Raw genomic sequence first — 20,667 nt, 5'->3', positions numbered from 1 at the left:
GGGTTTTTTTTTTTTTTTTTTTTTGACTTTTCAATAGTTTCTTCCAATGTTGAAGAAATGCTTTGCCTTGAGACTTTTGTCTTATCTGTGATCCACTGGAAGAATTTGATCTCCGCTTCTAGTTCCTTTTCAGCTAAACCATGCATATTTTTTAAGTTTCCACAGTGAACACAATTTTGGTAGAAACAGTCTTCACAACTTTCCTCAAACATGAAATGGTCAAAGTTCACAAAATTTAGACAGGCCTATGTTGACATCAGCACTTTCATTTTTGAAACTTGCATATTTTTCGCCTAAAGTCATGAATAGATATCTTTTTTGTACTTACACTTTCTTGCCATCTTTATGCCTGATGGTTACTAAATCTTTTACTCCTAAATCTTTTACCTAGCTTCACTGGTAACAGCTTTTAAAGCTTTCTTTGCTCTGTACAATTTCCTTATTGTTTTCTCTTGCTTTTTTTAACTCTTTTTCATCAATAGTCATTGTTTTCCTCTTTTCTCTGTGCCATTTCTTTTGATTTTTTGATTCATCATTATCTTTAAAAGCTTGAAAATTTCCACTTGCTTTTAGTCTTTCTTTGTTCTTTTTTTTTTTTTTTCCCCTTCAGCTGCTGTTTTTGCAATCTACAGGAAAAAAAAAGAGCAAACATTAAAATTTTGGTGCCGAAATTACAGTGACTTACACTATCTTGTGACTTATACAGGGTGGCGATAGATTAGGGAAGTCAGGGAACTTTATCACTGAGGGAAATATCGGGGAATTTTGAAAAAATCAGGGAAAATTGATCAAATGATTTTTTTTACTTGCAAAATGAATTACTTTGATTCCCTATGAATTTTCCGCCAATTATTTGTTTTAAAAAAGTAAAATTAATGAGGTGCGATTATACAGTGTCGCATATTTGTGCATCTTTTTTCCTCAAGGTCAAAGTATTCAATCTTAGGATGAGCTTCCTAAGATTGCATCTGTGTCTGTAAAGTTGTTTATTTTATCTAGCTTGAATTTTCCTTTCACTCATTCCATGCTACATAAAATAAACAACCCTACAGGCAAAGAGGAAGCTGTCATTAATGACTTGGCTCCCTTGCCTTTACTCATTGTCTTGAAGTAATTAGCATTCTGTTATCTCGATTTCAAAAGAAAAAATCTTTGTTTTTAAAAATTAATGCTGAAAAAAATCATAAAAGTTTTTAATTTAATTGCTAAAATTGAATTTTGACTGAAAATCTCTTTTTTTACACTACACTTAGATTACACTTTTTTTTTTCAGATTTTAAAACTATGTACACATAAATTATGAAATTAATAATTGTTTTTGCATTTCAATATTGTTTTTTACTAAAGTAATGTAAGATTTTTTTTTTTTTTTTTTTTTTGACAACTCATGAAATCATTTGAAATTGAGTTGTGGACATATGTAAATATTTTTATTATTTTTTAATAGTTAAAATGCTGTATTCATTCATTAAAACCTAAGTCCTTGATTAGAAAATAGCTCAATATGACCGGTTCTTGAAAGATTTCAATTTGTTTTACATAAATATGTCTATTCTGATGTGTGCAGGTCTTGGGCAGCAACAACACATTTTTCTTCTTTTTTTCCCATCTATTGTAAGTTATCTTTATTTTACATTCTCGCTTATTTGGTTTCCGCTTAAAAAAAAGGCCCGAAAGAAATGTCTAATTCCGACATTTTCCTTTTGTTACTACTGAATCTACCACACATTTCTTCAAATATCCTGAAAACTAATTTCTGCCGATACTGCCGTTTACCTGCACACGGCAGTATTATTTATGTTAGTAAAACTACTTTACTTCTATACTTTAACTATCACTTGTTATTCTTGCAGCAACAATTATACTGCTCGAAAATTCAATTCAATTCAATATTATCTCAATTTAAATTTTTTAGTTTTATCATGATTAGATATGTCTTAAAGAATAGTTTTAATAATTTCTTAGAATTCTTATGTTAACTGATTCTTGGAAGTTAAGTATTTGTTTTTGATTTCCTACAAAATTTCTCTGTCGATAATTTAATATGCTATTTTTACCAAAAAAAAAAAGGGAGCATCTTTTCAAAATATATTTTTAATTAACAGCTTAAACTGTTTTAAACACTGCATTTTATTTAAATTGCAACGCTTTTCAGGTAGGGCAAAGAAAGGGAACCATTATCATTGGTAACATAAATCAGCGAAATTTGGTGAACTTAATCAGGGAAAAGTCAGGGAACTTTTTTCCCAGTTCCTTTCGCCACCCTGTTACACTAAAAAACTAACATGATTAAAATTCAAGCAAAATATTTATTATATTAAACTTTTTTTATTTTAAATTTACGCCCACCAACGTCTTCTCGGACATAAGGCGCCTTGCAGTCCAATACAACAGAGATGCAGTAGCAGAGCGGGAAAGCTCCCTGAAGACGACATCCTTCAGCACGTCAAGAGAACGGGGCAATCAAAAAGATGCTCCCTGTCATTTGCTTAGTCCCTTCACATAGTGGGCACAGCGGGGAACTGGCCAGTCCGATTTTTAAAAGATGGGCTTGTAAGTAGTCGTGACCAGTAATTAGACAAAAAGATGTAACCCCTTCAACTCTAGGAAGAAGGAAAAGTTGCAGTCTTGTTTGGTCTTCAAGAAGACAGGCCCAAGATTTTCCGCTGGCAATGCCACAGAGAGATGAAATTCTTTTGAGCCTATTATTGCTCCCAAGATGTCACTTGGCGTTTCGAAGAGGGATCGGGAGGCAAGGTGGATTTAATGTTGAAACCTCTTTAGCTAACAAGTCAGTTTGCTCGTTGCCATAGATGCGGCAGTGGCTTGGTATCCATTGGAGCACAACGTCTTTTTCCGGTCTTAAGAAGTGCACTAATAATGAGTTTACATTCAAACTCGGTCTCTGTTGGGAAAAGGTTATAGTCTGTGATTGACTGTATTGCAGCTTGGGAGTCAACGAAAATAACAATTTTTTGGCAAGAGAGCTCAGTGACAGCCCTAAGGGACATATAAATTGCAAAAACTTCACCGTCAAAATTATCTGACCAGGCACTAAAAGATTCCTTCAGGTTGGAAAAAGCGCCAGCACCAGCCCTACCTGTAGAGGCTGTGGCAGATCCATCAGTATAAACGTGAAGCCAATCTTGAAATGGGTACCTTTCATGAATAGTAGCCAGGGCAGAAGCCCTTAACTCAACCTGTGAGGAACAATGTTTACGAAGAGGCTGCACCAAGTCCAAATTAGCAGTAGCGTAATTTAAAGTACCCGGGCAAATAGACGGTCTAAAATTGGGCTGTCTGATGCTCGAGACATTGAGGTTTGTAGCAAGTCGGTGAAACTCAAATAAGAAAGGATGTTGTGTTTTGAGTCTGGTCTGAGGAGGGATGTAGCTGTTCCGAAAACCTTCTTTTCTAAGCGATTTCTCACCTAGGGATAAAGCACTGTAGGTTCTTCTATCTGACAAACAATAAGTCGCAGTTTGCAATTCCATAGCAGCAATAGGGCTGTTAATTTTGCTGCACCAGTAATGAGTCTTAATGCCTTGTCTTGTGCAACATCCAGTTTATCTAGAGCACTATCAGAAGCAGTGATAAGGAGTTCAGCACCGTAATCGAAAACTGGTATTGTATTAAACTTAAATTTTTGGGGAGGGTAGGACAGAGGAGGAGGTATTTAAAAACTTTGGAAATCTAATTTAATTTACAAAATTTAGGCAAACTTAAGTATTTTTCTGGACTTACACTAGAAGCTAAAACATGTAATTTCATATGTATGCTAAGCCATAATTGCATTAAAGTAATCTTTTGAAAACTGCATTTATAATAGCTATTTAAAATGGATCAAAAATAAACAACCACTTTTCCAAAGCACAGCAGCCTTTTGAAACATTAGCGTTCCCACTAAATAATTTCAAAATTGTTGTTAAATGCAAAATTTAATAACTTCAGATATTCCTATAACATATATCATAATATGAACTTTGAAAAAAAAAATGTTTTAAATTTACTTTTGGTATATAGTTACATGGAATTATGCAAATGCAAAAAAAAATATTGTATGGAAATTGACGATTGAATATCTTACCATGAGTCCGAGCCTAAAACCTCTATTTTTTGAGCCTGGGTCATCTCTAATGTACACTCATATATTGTGTGTCCACGTTTAACTTGCAAAACTTTTAATTTCGCAACCCTTAGCCCTAGATGCAAACTTCCGATTGTAAATATGGTCAAAATAAGATGCTGAGTTTTCAACAAAAAAGCAAATTAGTGAAAAGATATGAAATCTAACTTCATATACAGACCCTTAGATCCCTTACTTATGTTTGAGGAAACGAAATATTCTCCATTAGAAAACAATTCCAGCACAAAGTTTGACAATAGTAAGTATAATATTCACTGAGATATGAGACATGGTGTTTTGTGACCTACACCACTTAATGATACCTTTTGGGGGGATATATAGCAGCTAATAAGGGTTTTAAATTATATGTGTGTGATAGTGTTTTTTCAACTTGTATAAGCTTTTATTGTGTGTTTTTATGTATCGTAGCATAACATTTGCATTCATTTTCAATTACTATGAAAAATATAAATATTTTGTTTTTTTAATATGACAATCTGTCACTTTTCAGAAAGGACGATAAGTTCTAACCTCATCTTCTACATGGTCCTTTATATTTTTTAACTGGAATATCTCCTAGAGTTTACAAATACCTTGTGAAATACAATTACATGTTAATTTAGATTTTATTCTTGGTGGTTTTGCTCTATTGTAATTAAAAGTATTTTGTCGGCAGCTGCAGTAAATCCCCTGAATACTCAAGTTACTACTCAGAGAAATATCAACCAATTGACGCAAATGCAAGCTATTAGGCAAACAGCTTTAATACGGCAAAGAGTAAGTTTTTAAATATTTTTTTATTTTTACTTATCAGGGATGAGATTTTTCCGGCTTTGCCGGAATTCTGGCTCTTTCTGTTGACTTTTAAAACCTTTCCCCCTTTTTTGCCTCTTTCAGGCCTTATTTTTCTCAAAAATCAGGAAAAAAACGATTTTTTAAAATTTTCAGTCCTGATTTTTTGTTCTTTCTATTTTTCTCCTTCAAATCTTCATCCTCCGCGATATCTGCCAAAAACGTATGTTTTGGAATCGAGGTGGTCAAACACGGGCTGCACCGAAATTTGCATGCCTCGTTTGAGATTTCAATCTTTTTGCATCCTGCAAGTATTTCAATTATTTTTAATGTTAGGTATTTTTTTACTATATGCTGCCCTATATCTGCTTATTTTATTCATCATATCAATAATATTTTTATTTCTTTAATTTATTTTTGAAAAAATGCAAAAGTCAATCGAAAAAAGTGGCATAGCACCCACAGTCTCGAATTTAATTGAAACTTGGTATGGTTACTTTTTTTTTGTGTATTTTGGAAAGTATAAAGAATATTTATAGTGAATCTCAAACCGTTTAGGCTTCACAGCCTGTTAAAAGTTTGGAGATTTCATGATTAAATGAGATGGCTGCAAGTTGTTCTTTTGATTCTGAAATTGTATAAAGAAGTTTTTAACGACAAATTTTGAGTGCTAATGCAAAGAGAAAGATAACCAATCGCTTATATAGATATATATATATATCTATACATATATATATATATATCTATACATACATATATATATATATATATATATATATATATATATATATATATATATATATATATATATATATATATATATACATATATATATATATATATACATATATATATACATATATATATTTATTTATTTTCAATTCTTACAATGAAAAGTATATTCTTCCACATAAAGAAATTTTCGATTTTTCTCTCTGTTGTAAATTTTTACTTTATAAACAGACCTAATTTTAAGATTTATGTTCTCACTCATTTAACACTGTAAACTCAAATGTTTTTAATGAAAAAAATGTATTTTCTCTAAAAAACATGAAAAATTGCTATTTTGATGTGGTTTTTGATATCATCCTTATCACGAAATTTTTTTGGATGTCATCTCTTTTACGAAATTTTTTTGGATTTCCTCCTTTTTGCTCTCTGACCACTCTCATCCCTGACTTATGAGTTGGCATTAATTCTTTGGACTTTGCAAAATTATTCTTGAAATTAGAAAAAAGTATACAATAATGAGTGGTTAATACAGTGGTGGTCAAAATTATAAGGACAAAAGGAAAAACCAGCACATCTTCGCTGCTTTTGGTTGGAAAGTTGTGCAAATTTTATGACTAGTAACTAATAGTAAAGTAGTCATAAACTTGGGAAATGATCCTTTGATATTTCAGTCCGTTTTGTACTCTTTCTAAACTATTTGTTTTGATTTTACTCTGTACACTTTCATACTGCATCTTATAGTAATGTTTGCAGAAAATTGCATTTATTTATTGTTAACAAATTTATTCTTTCACCAGTTTCTAGTTGAAGGTATGCTTAAAAAAATGTATATTGGAAAATATTTTTCCGGCTATTTTTTTTTTTTACCGCTGATTATAAATAATCCGCAAAAGTAGTTGTGCATCTTTATTAATACATATTATTATGCATTACTACTTGTGTAAAGATATCTGGGCATAATCAAATCTTTGGACAAAATGAATGATAAGAGTGCTAAATGCTACCTATTACAGGGTTTGTATGCTCCTTCAAAACTCCTCCAATACTCCTTCATTTAGGGTTTTTTTTTTTGTTTTTTTTTGAAGGGCCCTTCAAACTCCTTCATTTGTCTTAATTCCTTCAAAAGTCCTTTTTTAGTTCAAGACTACATAATCTTCCTCTAAAGTAACTTAAAATCCTTCGATTGACAACTTAATTTCGTCATAAGTGCAGTTGTAATTTAGTAATTTCGTATATTTATTTATTTTCATAAAGATGTGATTTACAAAATGATCATAAAAGTGATTAATAATGAAGGTAAAAATATTATTAGATGACTAAGACTTTTCATAAATGAAGTAAAACATGCTTAAATGGTGCTTGTTTGTATTTTCAAATTAGGTGACTATTGCTTTTCTGTCCACCACACTCTCAGCAGCAAAAGTCAGTTTGTCTAATTACTATTAAAAAATACACAAGTAGATTTAATAAATAATGTAATTGTGTTAAAATACAACTGTTTGGTAAGTTGCAGTTATGATATTGTAAAAAGGGTCATCCACGGGTGATGTCATGCTTTGAAGGGGAGACGGGTTCATGAAATTGGGACAAGAGGAAGAGAAAGGGTGACAAAAAGTGACACCACGCAGTTATTATAACAATTTGTTTATAAAAAAATATGACATGTGACAAGAGGAGGAGTAAGGTGAAGTGTGACACTTTGACAAAGGAAGAAGAAGGTCAAATATGTTGAAAAAAACTGCAACACTGTTTAAGGACAGCCCATTAGTACTCCTTCAAAATCTCATTTTACTCCTAAACTCCTCCAAAACGCCTTCATTTTATTTCTGAAATTGAGTACGAACCCTGTATTACTTACACTCATGAATTTCATAAACCTTGTATAAACAGTGTATTAACAGATACTTTTTTTTTTTTTTTTTGTAGTTGCTTAACATAATTTATTTTCAAGGAAGACATACTTTAATCTTCCACAAAAAAAATATTTAAAAAATTCAAGCCAAAATTAAGTATATTGTCTAAACATACCTTTTCTTGTAGTTTTAAGAAATGTGGTGAATATTACTATCATGGTTTCATTGTAACCTTACTTATTTTTTATTCTAAAAAAAACATGCCCTAATTTCAGTTTTGTATTAGGCAGCCCCTCAGTGTTCTGTATTTTGTTTATACACCATTTGGATCAGAAAATAGTGTTATTTAAAGCTTTTTGATTCTAATTGTGATACAGATGAGATGAACAGAGTATGAAGTTACCTATCCCTGGGTGTATTGAAAGCTATTGATGTTTGTTAGGCAGCAATTTTTTTGCTTGGGCAAATATTTTAGAATGAGCAAAATAGCAAAAGCCATTAACGTTGTCCCTGTATAACACGGTTAATTCGTTCCGTGTAGTATCGAAACCGTGTTATACGAGACTTTTTTAAAATAACATTTTTACTTATTTTTAGCACTAATTATATATGTGCATGAGGAAAATCAGGTTAAGATGTATCGTGTTATATCAAAACCATGATCCGTATTATATCGAAACCATGCCATACGAGACAGAAATAATGTAAATTAAGGGATGTGTTCCGTGTTATATCGAAACCAAGTTTTGTAAAAACAAAGTAAAAACTTATTGAATTATCAACCATTAACAGAATGTATTAAACAAAAATGAAATTCCATCTTTTATAAATATAACACTCGAGTTATATCAAAACCATGAAGTATTAAATTCAAGTTTTGTACCGTGTAATATCGAAACCGTGTTAGAATAATCGTAAATTTGGTACCGTGTAATATCGAAACCGTGTTGTATAAGTACCGTGTTATACGAGGGATGCCTGTACCAGTAGTTTTAATGAATTACTGATTGTGAATTTGTGCAGTAATGTAATTATTGTGGGAGGGGAGAGGAATTAAATTTCTCAATTTATCATCCTTACATATGAAATGAATTATGATGAAAGCATTTTATTTTTGATAATTAGTTTTAACATTACTTAGGAACAGCAAAATTTAAAGCAGCAGCAGCATTTGAAAAGATTGCAAACTGTTCAGCAACAGCAAGCTTCGCAGCAGGCTGCAAAAGTTGCCGTTGGTGCTGGAGGTACTTTAACTGTAACTGCTGCTCAACAAAGAGTTGCACAACAACAGGTTTCTTTGAAACAGTCTGTTGGAAGGCAAATGACAGAGGCTGAAATGGCTCAACTAATGAAGAGACAACAGTTGCAGCAGCAGAAACAAGCACAAGTAATTATATATATATATTATTCTAATTTTTTTATTAACACCTGAGTTGATTAATATTAAATGTTATCAACACTTAAATCCATCAATTTTAAATGTTATCAATCTCCTCAAGAACAAGAAAACTCTGGGGAAAATGGGAGTGCCCATGATATGAGAAGACTGATAAGTGTAGCAGAATTTATTTTATTTATCTCTGCACTCAAATTAAAATTCAGCATTTTTTCCTCCACTAGAAGCAGGAAACAAATTTCAGTTGAATAAGCTAGTGGCTAATCTATTTAATTGAAGTCTTGTGATTTTTTGTTGGTATTTTCCAAAAAAGTCTAATTTAACTCTGCAAAAATGTCATTAATAGATTAATTGTTCTATCAAAAATATTGTTCCAAAATCATGCAACCATTTTGCATTACTATTGTTGGTTGTATAGATGCTTTCCATTGGAGGTGTAACATTGATGTTTTAAACATCAAAATTCAAAATTAAAGCACCGATAGAATGGCTACCTTGACCAAAAGATATTAATGTTCAAAAACATCTGTTTAATATTTTTTCCTTCATAATAAATACTAATACAGTTGGATTGTCAAAAGCTCAAACTAAATAAGACCATAGAAAGTTCAAATTTTTAAAAATAAACAAGAAAATATTGTTAGGGAGAATAACAGAAAGTGATTATACAAATGTACGCACATAACATACAATACAGTACAAAACATTATAAAATGTACACAGTACACAGCACTTGAAATCATTGATGATCTGCTGGTCCAAGACCAGTAAAATTGCATCGTACTACTATAAAATACAGTTCAGTAGTCCGTGGGACTAGTAGTTGATTACTTTTGCTTCAAAAATTTCATACCATTTGGATTTTTTAAATTTTTACATTTACTTTTTATTTTAACAAATACAACTATACAAATACTTTTTTTAATGATTTCTAAAGCTGGTACTGTAATTAAACAAAAAAAATGGAATGAACTTCTGGAAAATACATCAACTTCACACAAATAAAGTTGAATTAATTTCTGTAAGAAAAAACCGACTTAATATGAATTAAAAAATTACTAATTTTTAGTTGAGAGAGCTTTGAAATGCTAGTTCAGTTTTCTGATTTTCTACTGTAAATGCTTTCATTCTAGTCAAATTGAATACATGTCTTAAGTTTTTTGAACCGTCAAAGGATTTAGATAATTATGATAATACAAAAGTGACGACCAGCAACAGGCTCTGGGCCCAGCTAGACTGGTCCTAGTCAATTTACAATCCCCAGTGAAGATCAATGGCCCTCTTAAAACTGTCTACTCCTTTGCTCATTACCACCTCTTCCGGTAAGCTGTTCCAAGGTTCCACTACCCTGCTAAAATAATAATTTTTCCTAATATCCATGTTAGCCTGAGATTTAAATAGCTTAAAACAATGACCCCTTGTCCTGTTTTCAGTGCTAAACTTAGCCCCATAACATCTTTCGTTTTAATAAATTTAAACACCTGAATCATGTCCCCTCGGTCTCTTCTTTGCTGAAGACTGTACATTTTTAGCCTTCTAAGCCTGGAATCATAATCTAAGTGGGAAAGTCCACTTATTAGCCTTGTAGCCCGCCTTTGAACCCTTTCCAATACATTAATGTATTTCTTAAGATAAGGAGACCAAAACTGAACAGCATACTCTAAATGGGGTCTTACCAAACTTCTATATAAGGGCAGAAGAACTTCTTTAGATTTGTTTGAAATAGATCTATTGATAAACCCAAGCATTTTGTTGGCTTTGTTACTTGCAATGCTGCACTGTTCACTAAATTTGAAGTCCTGATTTATTAAGATACCCAGATCCATAACATTTTCTGCCTGACTAATGACTGAACTCTGTAAACTATAACTCGTACACTTATTTCCATGATCTAAGTGTAGCACTTGACATTTTCCTACATTAACTGCCATACCCCATTTATCCACCCACTTAGTAATATGATCTAAATCCTCTTGATGCTGTTTTACTTGTTCTTCATTTTCGACAATCCCCATCACTTTGACATCATCAGCAAAACAATTCATGTTCCCAGAAATATTTTTGTGAATATCGTTCATAAAGACAATGAACAAAACAGGCTCTAACACTGATCCTTTAGGAACTCCGCTTAAGACCTCACTCCAATTGGAATAATTTCTCCTTAAAACTACTTTTTGTTTCCTTCCAGTCAGCCAGTTTTTTACCCAAATGAAAGTTTTCCATCCTATTCCTATATCAGCTAATTTACTAAGTAGAGCAACATGCGGTACCTTATCGAAAACTTTTTGAAAATCAATGTAAACAACTTCTACAGGCTTCTTATTGTCCAAAGCCATGGTAACTTTGTCATAGAAATGTAATAAATTAGTTGCACAAGATTTACCTTTCCTGAAACCATACTGAAAACTAGTCAATAGATTATTAGTCTCTAGAAAATTTACTATCTTAATTTTTATCAATGTTTCAAAAATTTTGCAAACCACCGAAGTTAGACTCACAGGTCTATAATTTCCCGCACTCCCTTTAGACCCTTTCTTGAAGAGCAGTGTAATGTTAGCCAGCTTCCAGTCCTCTGGCACTGTCCCTGTGTTATAAGAAGCATTGAAAATATTTACGATTACATCTGCTAATTCCTCCGCACATTCAACTAAAATTTTTGGATAAATATTATCAGGTCCCGGAGCCTTAGTCTCTTTAATTTTTTTCAAATGAAGTAAAACGTCATCCCTGGAAAATACAAAGTCCTCAAGCTGAACTATAGCTTGTGTCTTGTTGGTGTCAACTGTTGAGATACAGTTATCGTTAAAAACACTTGAAAAAGTTATTAAGAACATTAGCAATATCACTATCGTCCTGAATTAAAATTCCGTGCTCATCAACCAGTGGCCTAATATGACTATTTCGAACTTTCCCCGAATTAGCGTATGCAAAAAACCTCTTGGGATTTCTGTTTATGTTATCTGCCAGTCTTTGCTCCAACTCTCCTTTCTGAATCCGTACCAAATACTTAAATTTACGCCTTGCCTTACAATATTGGAGCCTATCTGCACTGTGACCAGTTTCTCTAAACCTATGAAAAGCAGCTTGCTTGTAATTTAGAGCGTCTTTAGTTTCCCTGGAGAACCACATTGGCCGAATTTTAGTGTTGACACCCTTTCTCCTAAAAGAAACATGATCCCCAACCGTTTTCGCTAGCTTTTCCTTAAACTCTGTCCACTGAAGATTCACATCGCTATTGTCCAATCCAGAAGAAAAAAACTGCTTTCAAACTCTGCCTAAGTGCCACAAAATCAGTATTTCTGAAATTGGGCACAAACCTAAAATTCTCTACTTTGTGAGTATCAAATTTAATCCCAAACCTAATACTGTTGTGGTCACTGTCTCCAATGTGTTCCCCTACACATAACCCCTGAATAGAACCTTCCATATCACAGAAAACTAGATCCAAAATCACGTCCTGTCGAGTACCCTGAGTTACAATTTGATCTAAAAAAGTCACCCAATTACTTTCAAAATTCCTCTTCTCTGCTATTACTGTGGTAAAAATTATTCCAATCAATTCCTGGAAAATTAAAATCTCCCATTATAATGACTGACCCCTTGCTTGAAATGTCACTAATAATACTAAATTATTACTAGACTAATAATGTACTAAACATCTGTTCATCTTGACCCTGGCTTAAGTTGGGTGGCCTATAAATGTTCCCTAAATGTAGTTTATAGCCCTTATTGCTCATCAACTCCAGCCAAATCATATCAATCTCATTAGGTTTTTCATTAATTACCAATTCATTGCAAGTTAAAGTGTCTCTGACATAAAATAAAACCCCACCACCTCTTTTACCTACTCTATCTTCTCTAAACAAATTATACCCAGCAATAGATAATAAATCATCATCACCTTCGGTAGCCCATGTCTTGGTAACTCCAATAATATCCAACCTCTCGTCTATTGTTATGCTTTTCAATTCTTCCATCTTGTTCCTAATACTACGAGCATTTGTATAAAAAACCTTAAGTAAGCCCATCTTACCTTTATTTAATGCTGCGCGATTATTTGAATCCCAACTGTTAAAATCTTTTCTCTTACTAGCCTCCCTATTTCCGTTTCTACTAAAATCCTAATAGTTAGCACCCATTCAAGTTCTGCTCCTTAAAGCGTGCCCCCCATTCCAACTTAGTTTTTTGATTCTGAATTCTCTAAAGCCAAACCATTAACCATTTTGACCCCCATAGAGCTCAGATGCAGGCCATCCCTAGCAATCCAATCACGTTTACATTTATTCCACACATCAATAAACCTGATACTACGCTTAACGCAAATTTCCTTGAGTACCAGGTTCATACACCTAGCCCATTGGTTTCACCAACTCCTATGCACTCCATATCTGGGAAGCAAACCAACCACTTGGACATTTGCCGAACAGTTGGTTGCTTTGTCCAACAGGGAATCCCATTCCTTAGTAAACTCATTGTTGTTACTATGGCCTACATCGTTAGTTCCCACCCACAAAGTAACTACATCCTTTTTATTAAATACCCCCTTCTTTTCAGCAACCCTATTTACATCTCTCACCCGAGCCCCTGACAAACAACATCTAGCCACCTTACGTCTAACTCTGCCTATTGAGTTTCCCACCTCACGCGCCATTGAATCTCCCAAAATTATACCCTTTGTTTCCCAGTCTGTTGCCTCAGCAATAACTTTCCCCTTTACCTCTTACCCCATCTACACTCCTATAGCATAATGCTAACTCACCCTCCAAAGTAAGCATCCTAACTCTGATTTCTGAGATTTCAACACAGTTAGTGCAAATAAAATCCTTCTCAGACTCATCCTTCCCCTTAAACAAGCAGAACATCTGACATAGGTCACAAGAAATCCACTTGTCCCCTTTACCACTTGTAACCTCCTTCATTATGCATATAACTCCCATTCTAGCTCAAAATGATACACTTAAAAGTCAATAGAAAAATGCAAAATTGAAGAAATAAAACTAATTATTAGAATTAGAAAGCATTGGAAGTAAAAGGTACAAAAATTACAAAATCCTAAGACAAGCAGTAAATTAAAATAAACAAGTTACACACTTAACAGAGCACTCAGGCTTAACAACAAGAAATCAGCACATTTTAGGCTTAGCTACAAAGAATAGAAAAACACTTTAAGAAAGCAAGTAAATCAAAAATAAGACTTAAAAGCACAAAAATACTTAATTATATGATAAAATACAGTAAAAATACTGAAATTGAAGCAGTAAAATCATTGAGAAGGAACAAATGGTGAGAGTGCAACCCTACTATCCCGATACATCAACAGTACCATGTGACCTGGGGAGCAATTTTGAGTTGACCGTAACCGCTGAAGAAATTTTCATTAGCTGAAGCCATGTATGATAACAACCTTTAACTGTAGAAGGGAAAAATTAGATTTATAGTAATAGTGCAGTATTCTAGCATTGTAAACTGTGAGGAAAAAGCCACACCAGGAGGTCCACTAACTTTTCCCTAGCATGTACGAATGTTTTTTACTTCTAAATAAAGAAAAAATAACATTTATATGCATTCAACGAGTACATATTCCACAGTAGCTTGTAATTTTTAATTTTTTGTACTTATTTTACCTATAAAAGTTGTAAAACATTGTATATCTTGAGTGCAAATAACATTTTAGTTCCATAAAATCACTTTTTACTTAACTAGTAATTATTTTAACGGCTCTTAAGCATTTTGTGTACATTTGCTTTGTTGGCGAATATTTTCTCGCCAAGCTCCTGTGAACAGCAGATAAGCAAGAATAAAGATTTGCTATTTTTATGCTTCAATTTAAATACTAGTATGCCTGCGTATGAAATTTATTTATTATTATGCGGTGAAGGAGTTGGAGCCAGAGTTGCTCTGTTCTGTAGCCACGACTTCATAATAAGCGCCGTTGCGTCGTCTAAAAAATATTTAATGCCAAAAGAGCGATTGCGTGCCAAAACGCGACAACTTCCCAGCCAAAAAAGTCACCTGACCTGGGAAACATCGGATCCCAAGCTTATTTCACTGAGACATTTGCTATGGCTCCCTCCATTAGTATTCCTTCTCAATGAGTAAAATAAACAATTACAGTAAAAAATCACTTATCTCAGGAGCAGCAAAATATCACCCCAGCAACACTAGCGCCCTCTATCGGCGAATCAGATTGAATTATAAAAATTTCAAGTTAAGTTACTCTAATTAATAAGTAATTCAGAATACATTTAAAAAATTTCTGACTGAGCAATGCAAATCAATAAAGATATTCAATATTTTTCGAACTAGGTAACACAAAACTATGGTACAGATGACTTTTATTACGGAAAATACAATTTATGTGAACCCCTGAATAATCTATTAGTTCTTATTGAAATATTTTATATGGGTTGCAGTTGCTAAATGCCTTAAGTTTTAGAAATTATAGACTTTAACTATATTTGGAACATTAAATCAAAATATGAAATTAGTTTTTTTCCATCAGTTCAACTTTTGTAGAACTACGCTTTTTTTACATACTGTTATACCCAAAATGTTCAGTTATATCTCCATTTTGTGTACTTTTATAGCAAGTTAGATTTTGAAACATGGGCTGATTCCTGTGTGTTATCCCTATTGTCAGTCTGCAGTCCAGTTGATTTTGCAAAAATTCAATATAGTTGCAGTCAGAGATGGGCAGATTCGTATTCGTGAATCCGAATTTGATTCACAGCACCTTAACGTGTCAATACGAATACATTAGTATTCACAAGTGAGAATTCGAATAGATTCATGTTTGCTAGTGTGAATCCGAATACGAAATTCGGATTCATACCTATGAATCCGAATCTATTCGGATTCAGATCTATGAATCCAAATCATTTCTGATTCACATCTATGAATACGAATCCATTTGGATTCACACTTGGATTCACTGAAAAATTCAATTTAAAAGGCCAATATAAATAAAAAAATGTTTCTTTGTACCTCGCTACAGTTCGAGTTTTGGGTGTTAGCGAGTTTTTGGATGTATATTTATTGGCATCAAACTAAGTAATTGACCCGAAAATGAACTTCCTACTATTTGGAGCCGCAAGTCTAATACTACTGGACCCAGGTTTTAGAAGTCCATAAAAAGTTAAAAATCATGGTTTTATGGTCATGAACACTGAAAATTTTCGCTAATTTTTCGTACAGTCAAGTGCCCATACTTGGGACAGTTTTGAACTTTTACCTCTAGTAGCATATTAATCATACGTTTTCCATTCGAACGAAGTATTCTATTTTCAGGATGTGTCTTACTACGTTTCTTCAAGGCAAGGTATAAGTGTATAAATTTGTCCCTTTAAAAATAAAACAAAAAAAAAAGTTCATTCTCCCAAGTTAGGGGCTTCCCTAGGGGGTTCGTGATGACGAATTCTTCTCTAGCAGATATACGACAAGCTTTGAATTCTTTCACAGTATCAGTGTAGTGGTGTCGCTGTAAATGGCGTATTAAATTCGAAGTATTCAAAATGTTCACCTGAACTTCTTTAGTTTTTGAGGGAACATTCGCATCACATTCTAAACTTAAAGCTCCAATAGATTTATGAGAGGCTCTCTCTAGGGAAATAGCATTGACATTATCACTCACTGACTTGAAGAAATCACCACTTAGTGCTGATCTAAGCGAAAATCGCAATTTCTGAAAAGGTTCTCATTCCGAATTCAAAGAATTGTCCTCGGAATAATAAGTAATCTTACTAAAAGAAACAAAAAAAAAATTCATATTGTTATTAAATAAATGTAATTGAAACCAAAGAAAAACATAAAAAAATCATAGTAGCCATTAACATTAAAAAAGAAAAAACTTGCAAAGTATATATATATGAAACGAGATTCCTTTCAATGAAATTAAAAATAATAAATTGGATACGTACCTATTAAGAGTTAAGCTTAGAGTGGTTCAGAAAAACTTTTTTTAGCTAGAGTCCAGGACACACCCTATTTTCTTTTTCAGACTTACTAATAGTATTATGCTGTAAAAGTTTTAGTTTCTTACTCAAATTTTAAGAGGGTGCTCAATTTAACATTAGTCGTAGCATGGAAAATGTCACAAATTTGGAAACATTTAATTTCCCCAGCTGTGGTTTTGTAAATAATTTTTTTTGCAATGTATATGCATATTACATTTGTATATTTATAATATGTAGCATTGTTATTTCAGTTCAATGTAATTTTTAACGCCCCTCCCCATACTTATGATGTTTGGGGGAGGGAGTAGAGCACCCTCTTTCGGTTGAAATAAGAAGTCAAAATTCTTCTGGTATATTACTATCCACAAGTCTAAAAATATTGAGGGGTGTCCTGTTATCTATTAGAAACTTTTTTTTACATGTATTTTTGAACCACCCTAGTTAAGCTATTTACTTATTCACTAAAAAATAAACATACAATCCTCCTCAACTTACAGCAAGTCAAAACAGTAAGAAAAAAAAAATATGCCTGCGTTTTATAAGATAAGAATTCTAAAAAAGTCTTCTTTTCAGTCCTTGATGAGTTTTATTAAAATATTTAAAATACAAGAAGCATATGGTTTCCTTTTTTTCTTCGTGCATTTTATTTCAGGTGTTATTATTTCAAAAAAAAAAAAGGAAAATAATTCAATGCTCTACGCTATTTTTATTCTTTCTCAGTTTATGTACTTCCATATTATTTCCTTTTTTTCCCTTAGAAAAAAAGAAAGGTGTTATTTATTTTGATTGTTAAAAAATTTCTGGGAAATACACCCATATGGATATGGGACTTTATATTGTAGCAAGATTTTATCAAGCTCAGATGTGTAATTATTTTTTACTGATTTCTGAATTACTCAAACTTAGATTTTATGAATTTTTAACCATATATAGGAAAAGAATCATCTAATTTAACATCTAGCTTGAGCATTTTAACTTGTTAGTATCAAATACTATATTTAAATAAATTTACATTTCAAAAATTCTATTTAAATCAGAAAAATCCGGTTTAAATTTAAAAAATCAGAGTTTTAATATATATATATTTTAAAATCCTGATTTTTATCAACCCTGTTATGAAGTAAGATCCAACAATTTAAACACTACTTTATAATCTGTTTAATAAAATATGTAGAGGTTTTTTTTTTTTTTGTTCTTGAGTACTGATTAAAAATTTCCCAATTTATCTGTTGAAAATCACTGTATTCTGTCAGTGCATTATGTTTTTATACATCATTCATTAAAACTTTTTATACAGTTTAACCTCAAATTATTTGACAAAAATTTCCAGCAGATTCCTTCCATTTAAAATTGCATTTGAGGAAAAATATCAGCAATTTGACGCTAAAAAACATTTATCGCTGCTTGAATTTCATAACGAAACTACCGTTCTTGCCACTCTAATCTCTCTCAAACCGGTCTCCGTGCTTGGTCATGGCGGCCAATGGAAGCACTATACAAGTCGTTCCTCTACCCTATTATAGAACTCTTTGGTACGAACAAGAACGTTTTCGCAGTAGTCAACGGTTGCGATAGTTGAAAATAAATGCGAAATACAAAATGCAACCCAGCTTTCTTTTACGCATTTTCTGTTTTTTCGTGAGAAATTTGGTTAGTAGAACTATTAGCAAATAATTATCTTTGTAATCGATGCTTCCTTCCGGAGATGGAGTGTTGAAATGTATGTTTGTATTATGGATTAAAAAACCGTTTTCTTCCATCATAATATATTCTTTTTTTATACGAAACGTTTCAGAGAGAATCTGCATTTTTAACGGTACAAGTATCTGTAAAATCAACGAATTTTTACAATCCAATTTGGTCCTTTGTAACATCAATCACTGCATATTCATCATATTTTAAAGTTGTGTAATTGAGATAAATTATCTGTGGTAAAATTATATAAAGAAATCAAGTTTCAATTTACATGACTTTGGTAGAATTCCACTTTTAAAATTTTTGAACCCATAACAATATCGTCACTTTTCTTCATAAATTCACTAATACCGAAAACTCGACCTGTAGCGAGGTACAGACAGACATTTATTTATTTATACAGTAAAACCTGTAAAGTTGACCACCTTTGTAAGTTGACCACCCGTCTATGTTGACCGCTTTTGTCAGGAACGGAATTAGACCTATCTTATATAATGAAAGAAAACCTCTGTAACTTGACCACCTCTCTATCTTGACCACCTGTCTATCTTGACCACTAATGAACCCCAAGTTTGGTTTGGAGTATTGTAAAAAACCCTTTGTAAGTTAACCACTTAGTTTATTTTTAAAAATTTTATTCAACAAATTATTATTTTTATTATTTTTTTATAGCTTTCCAAGAATATTTTTGATGCCAGACCAGCATTTTACCAACTAATGAAACAGCAGCATAACTAAACCTCCTTTTGAGTTTAACCACATGGGAAAACTACTAAGAACCCTTTTATTCTCCAAACTTATTTTTCTTTCGTTGTTAAACGAAAAAAAAATTTATTTTTTGATTGACTATAAATTTTTATGAACTATTAATATAAAATGATTAACTTTTCATAAACAATAAGACTTTTTTTTTTTGATCAATTTACTGAAATTCTAAATTTTCATAACATACTATACATCATTCTGGGAAAATAATCTCTAAAAATATTCGAATAACATTTTATATTATTGATTCAAAGTAATGCTAAACAATGAAAGTGAGTTAAACAGAAAAAATAAGTGTCAATTAGGCAAAAAATGAATGCATGGTGCAAGACTTACAAAAAAAAAAAAAAATAATAATAATCATCATCATCATTACCCCCTTTATAAGTTGACCACCTGTCTAAGTTGACCACCAAAGTATTGCACCGCAAGTGGTCAACTTACACAGGTTTCACTGTATTGGGCTTTTGAATTGAATTTTTCAGTGAATCCAAGTGTGAATCCAAATGGATTCGTATTCACAGATGTAAATTAGATATGATTTGGATTCATAGGCCTGAATCTGAATAGATTCGGATTCATAGGTATGAATCCGAATTTCGTATTCGGATTCACACTTGTGAATACGAATGTATTCGTATTCGGATTGACACGTTAAGGTACTGTGAATCAAATTCGGATTCGGATTTACGAATACGAATCTGCCCATCTCTGGTTGCAGTACAGTTGTGGCAAACCTAACCTGGCAGCATTGTGAAAGCTCCTTGGATCTTAATATCGTCACACAAACACTACCCAGTTAGGCTGTTTTTTTTTGTTTTTTTTCGTATTCCTATACTATTGTTTTTCAGTATTTTATGTTCGTGTTTTAAATGTACATGTAGCCGCATTGAAAGCTAACAGTTTAAAATCATAGTACAGTAGACCCTCGTTTTACCAGGGTTCGTACGCTCCTTCAAAACTCCTCCAATACTCCTTCATTTTTGTCTTAATTCCTTCTTTTTTAGTTCAACACTACATAATCTTCCTCTATGACAGTAAGTTAAAATACTTCAATGGACAACTTAACTTCGTCACAAGGGCGAAGGTATAAGAGCGATTTTAATGAAGTAATTTCATATATTTATGTTTTTCATCAAGGTGTGATTTACAAATTTTTCAAAGAAGTCATAAAAGTCAAAGGTGAGAATATTATTAGATAGCTAAGACATTTCATAAGTGAAGTAAAACATGCTTAAGTGGTGCTTGGTTATTTTTTCAAGTTTTATGATTATTGCTTTTCCCTCCACCACAGCAGCAAAAGTCAGTTTGGCTTATTAAATAAAAGTAAGGTTTCAAAGAAATTCTGGAAGGAAG

At 32.4% G+C, this 20,667-nt stretch overlaps 1 protein-coding gene across 1 annotated transcript in view; it reads left to right on the top strand.

The window, feature by feature from the left end:
* Positions 1 to 20,667, top strand: part of LOC129232473 (helicase domino-like) — a 295,627-nt gene that overhangs the window by 251,499 nt on the left and 23,461 nt on the right. Inside the window, exons 38-39 of the mRNA XM_054866621.1 lie at positions 4,803 to 4,903; positions 8,645 to 8,890. Coding sequence (XP_054722596.1) covers positions 4,803 to 4,903; positions 8,645 to 8,890 — 347 coding nt within the window. The remainder of the gene's footprint in view (positions 1 to 4,802; positions 4,904 to 8,644; positions 8,891 to 20,667) is intronic.

This window comes from Uloborus diversus, chromosome 1, assembly GCF_026930045.1.
Source record: "Uloborus diversus isolate 005 chromosome 1, Udiv.v.3.1, whole genome shotgun sequence".
Taxonomy (NCBI): domain Eukaryota; kingdom Metazoa; phylum Arthropoda; class Arachnida; order Araneae; family Uloboridae; genus Uloborus; species Uloborus diversus.
This window is presented reverse-complemented; position numbering and strand designations above follow the sequence as displayed.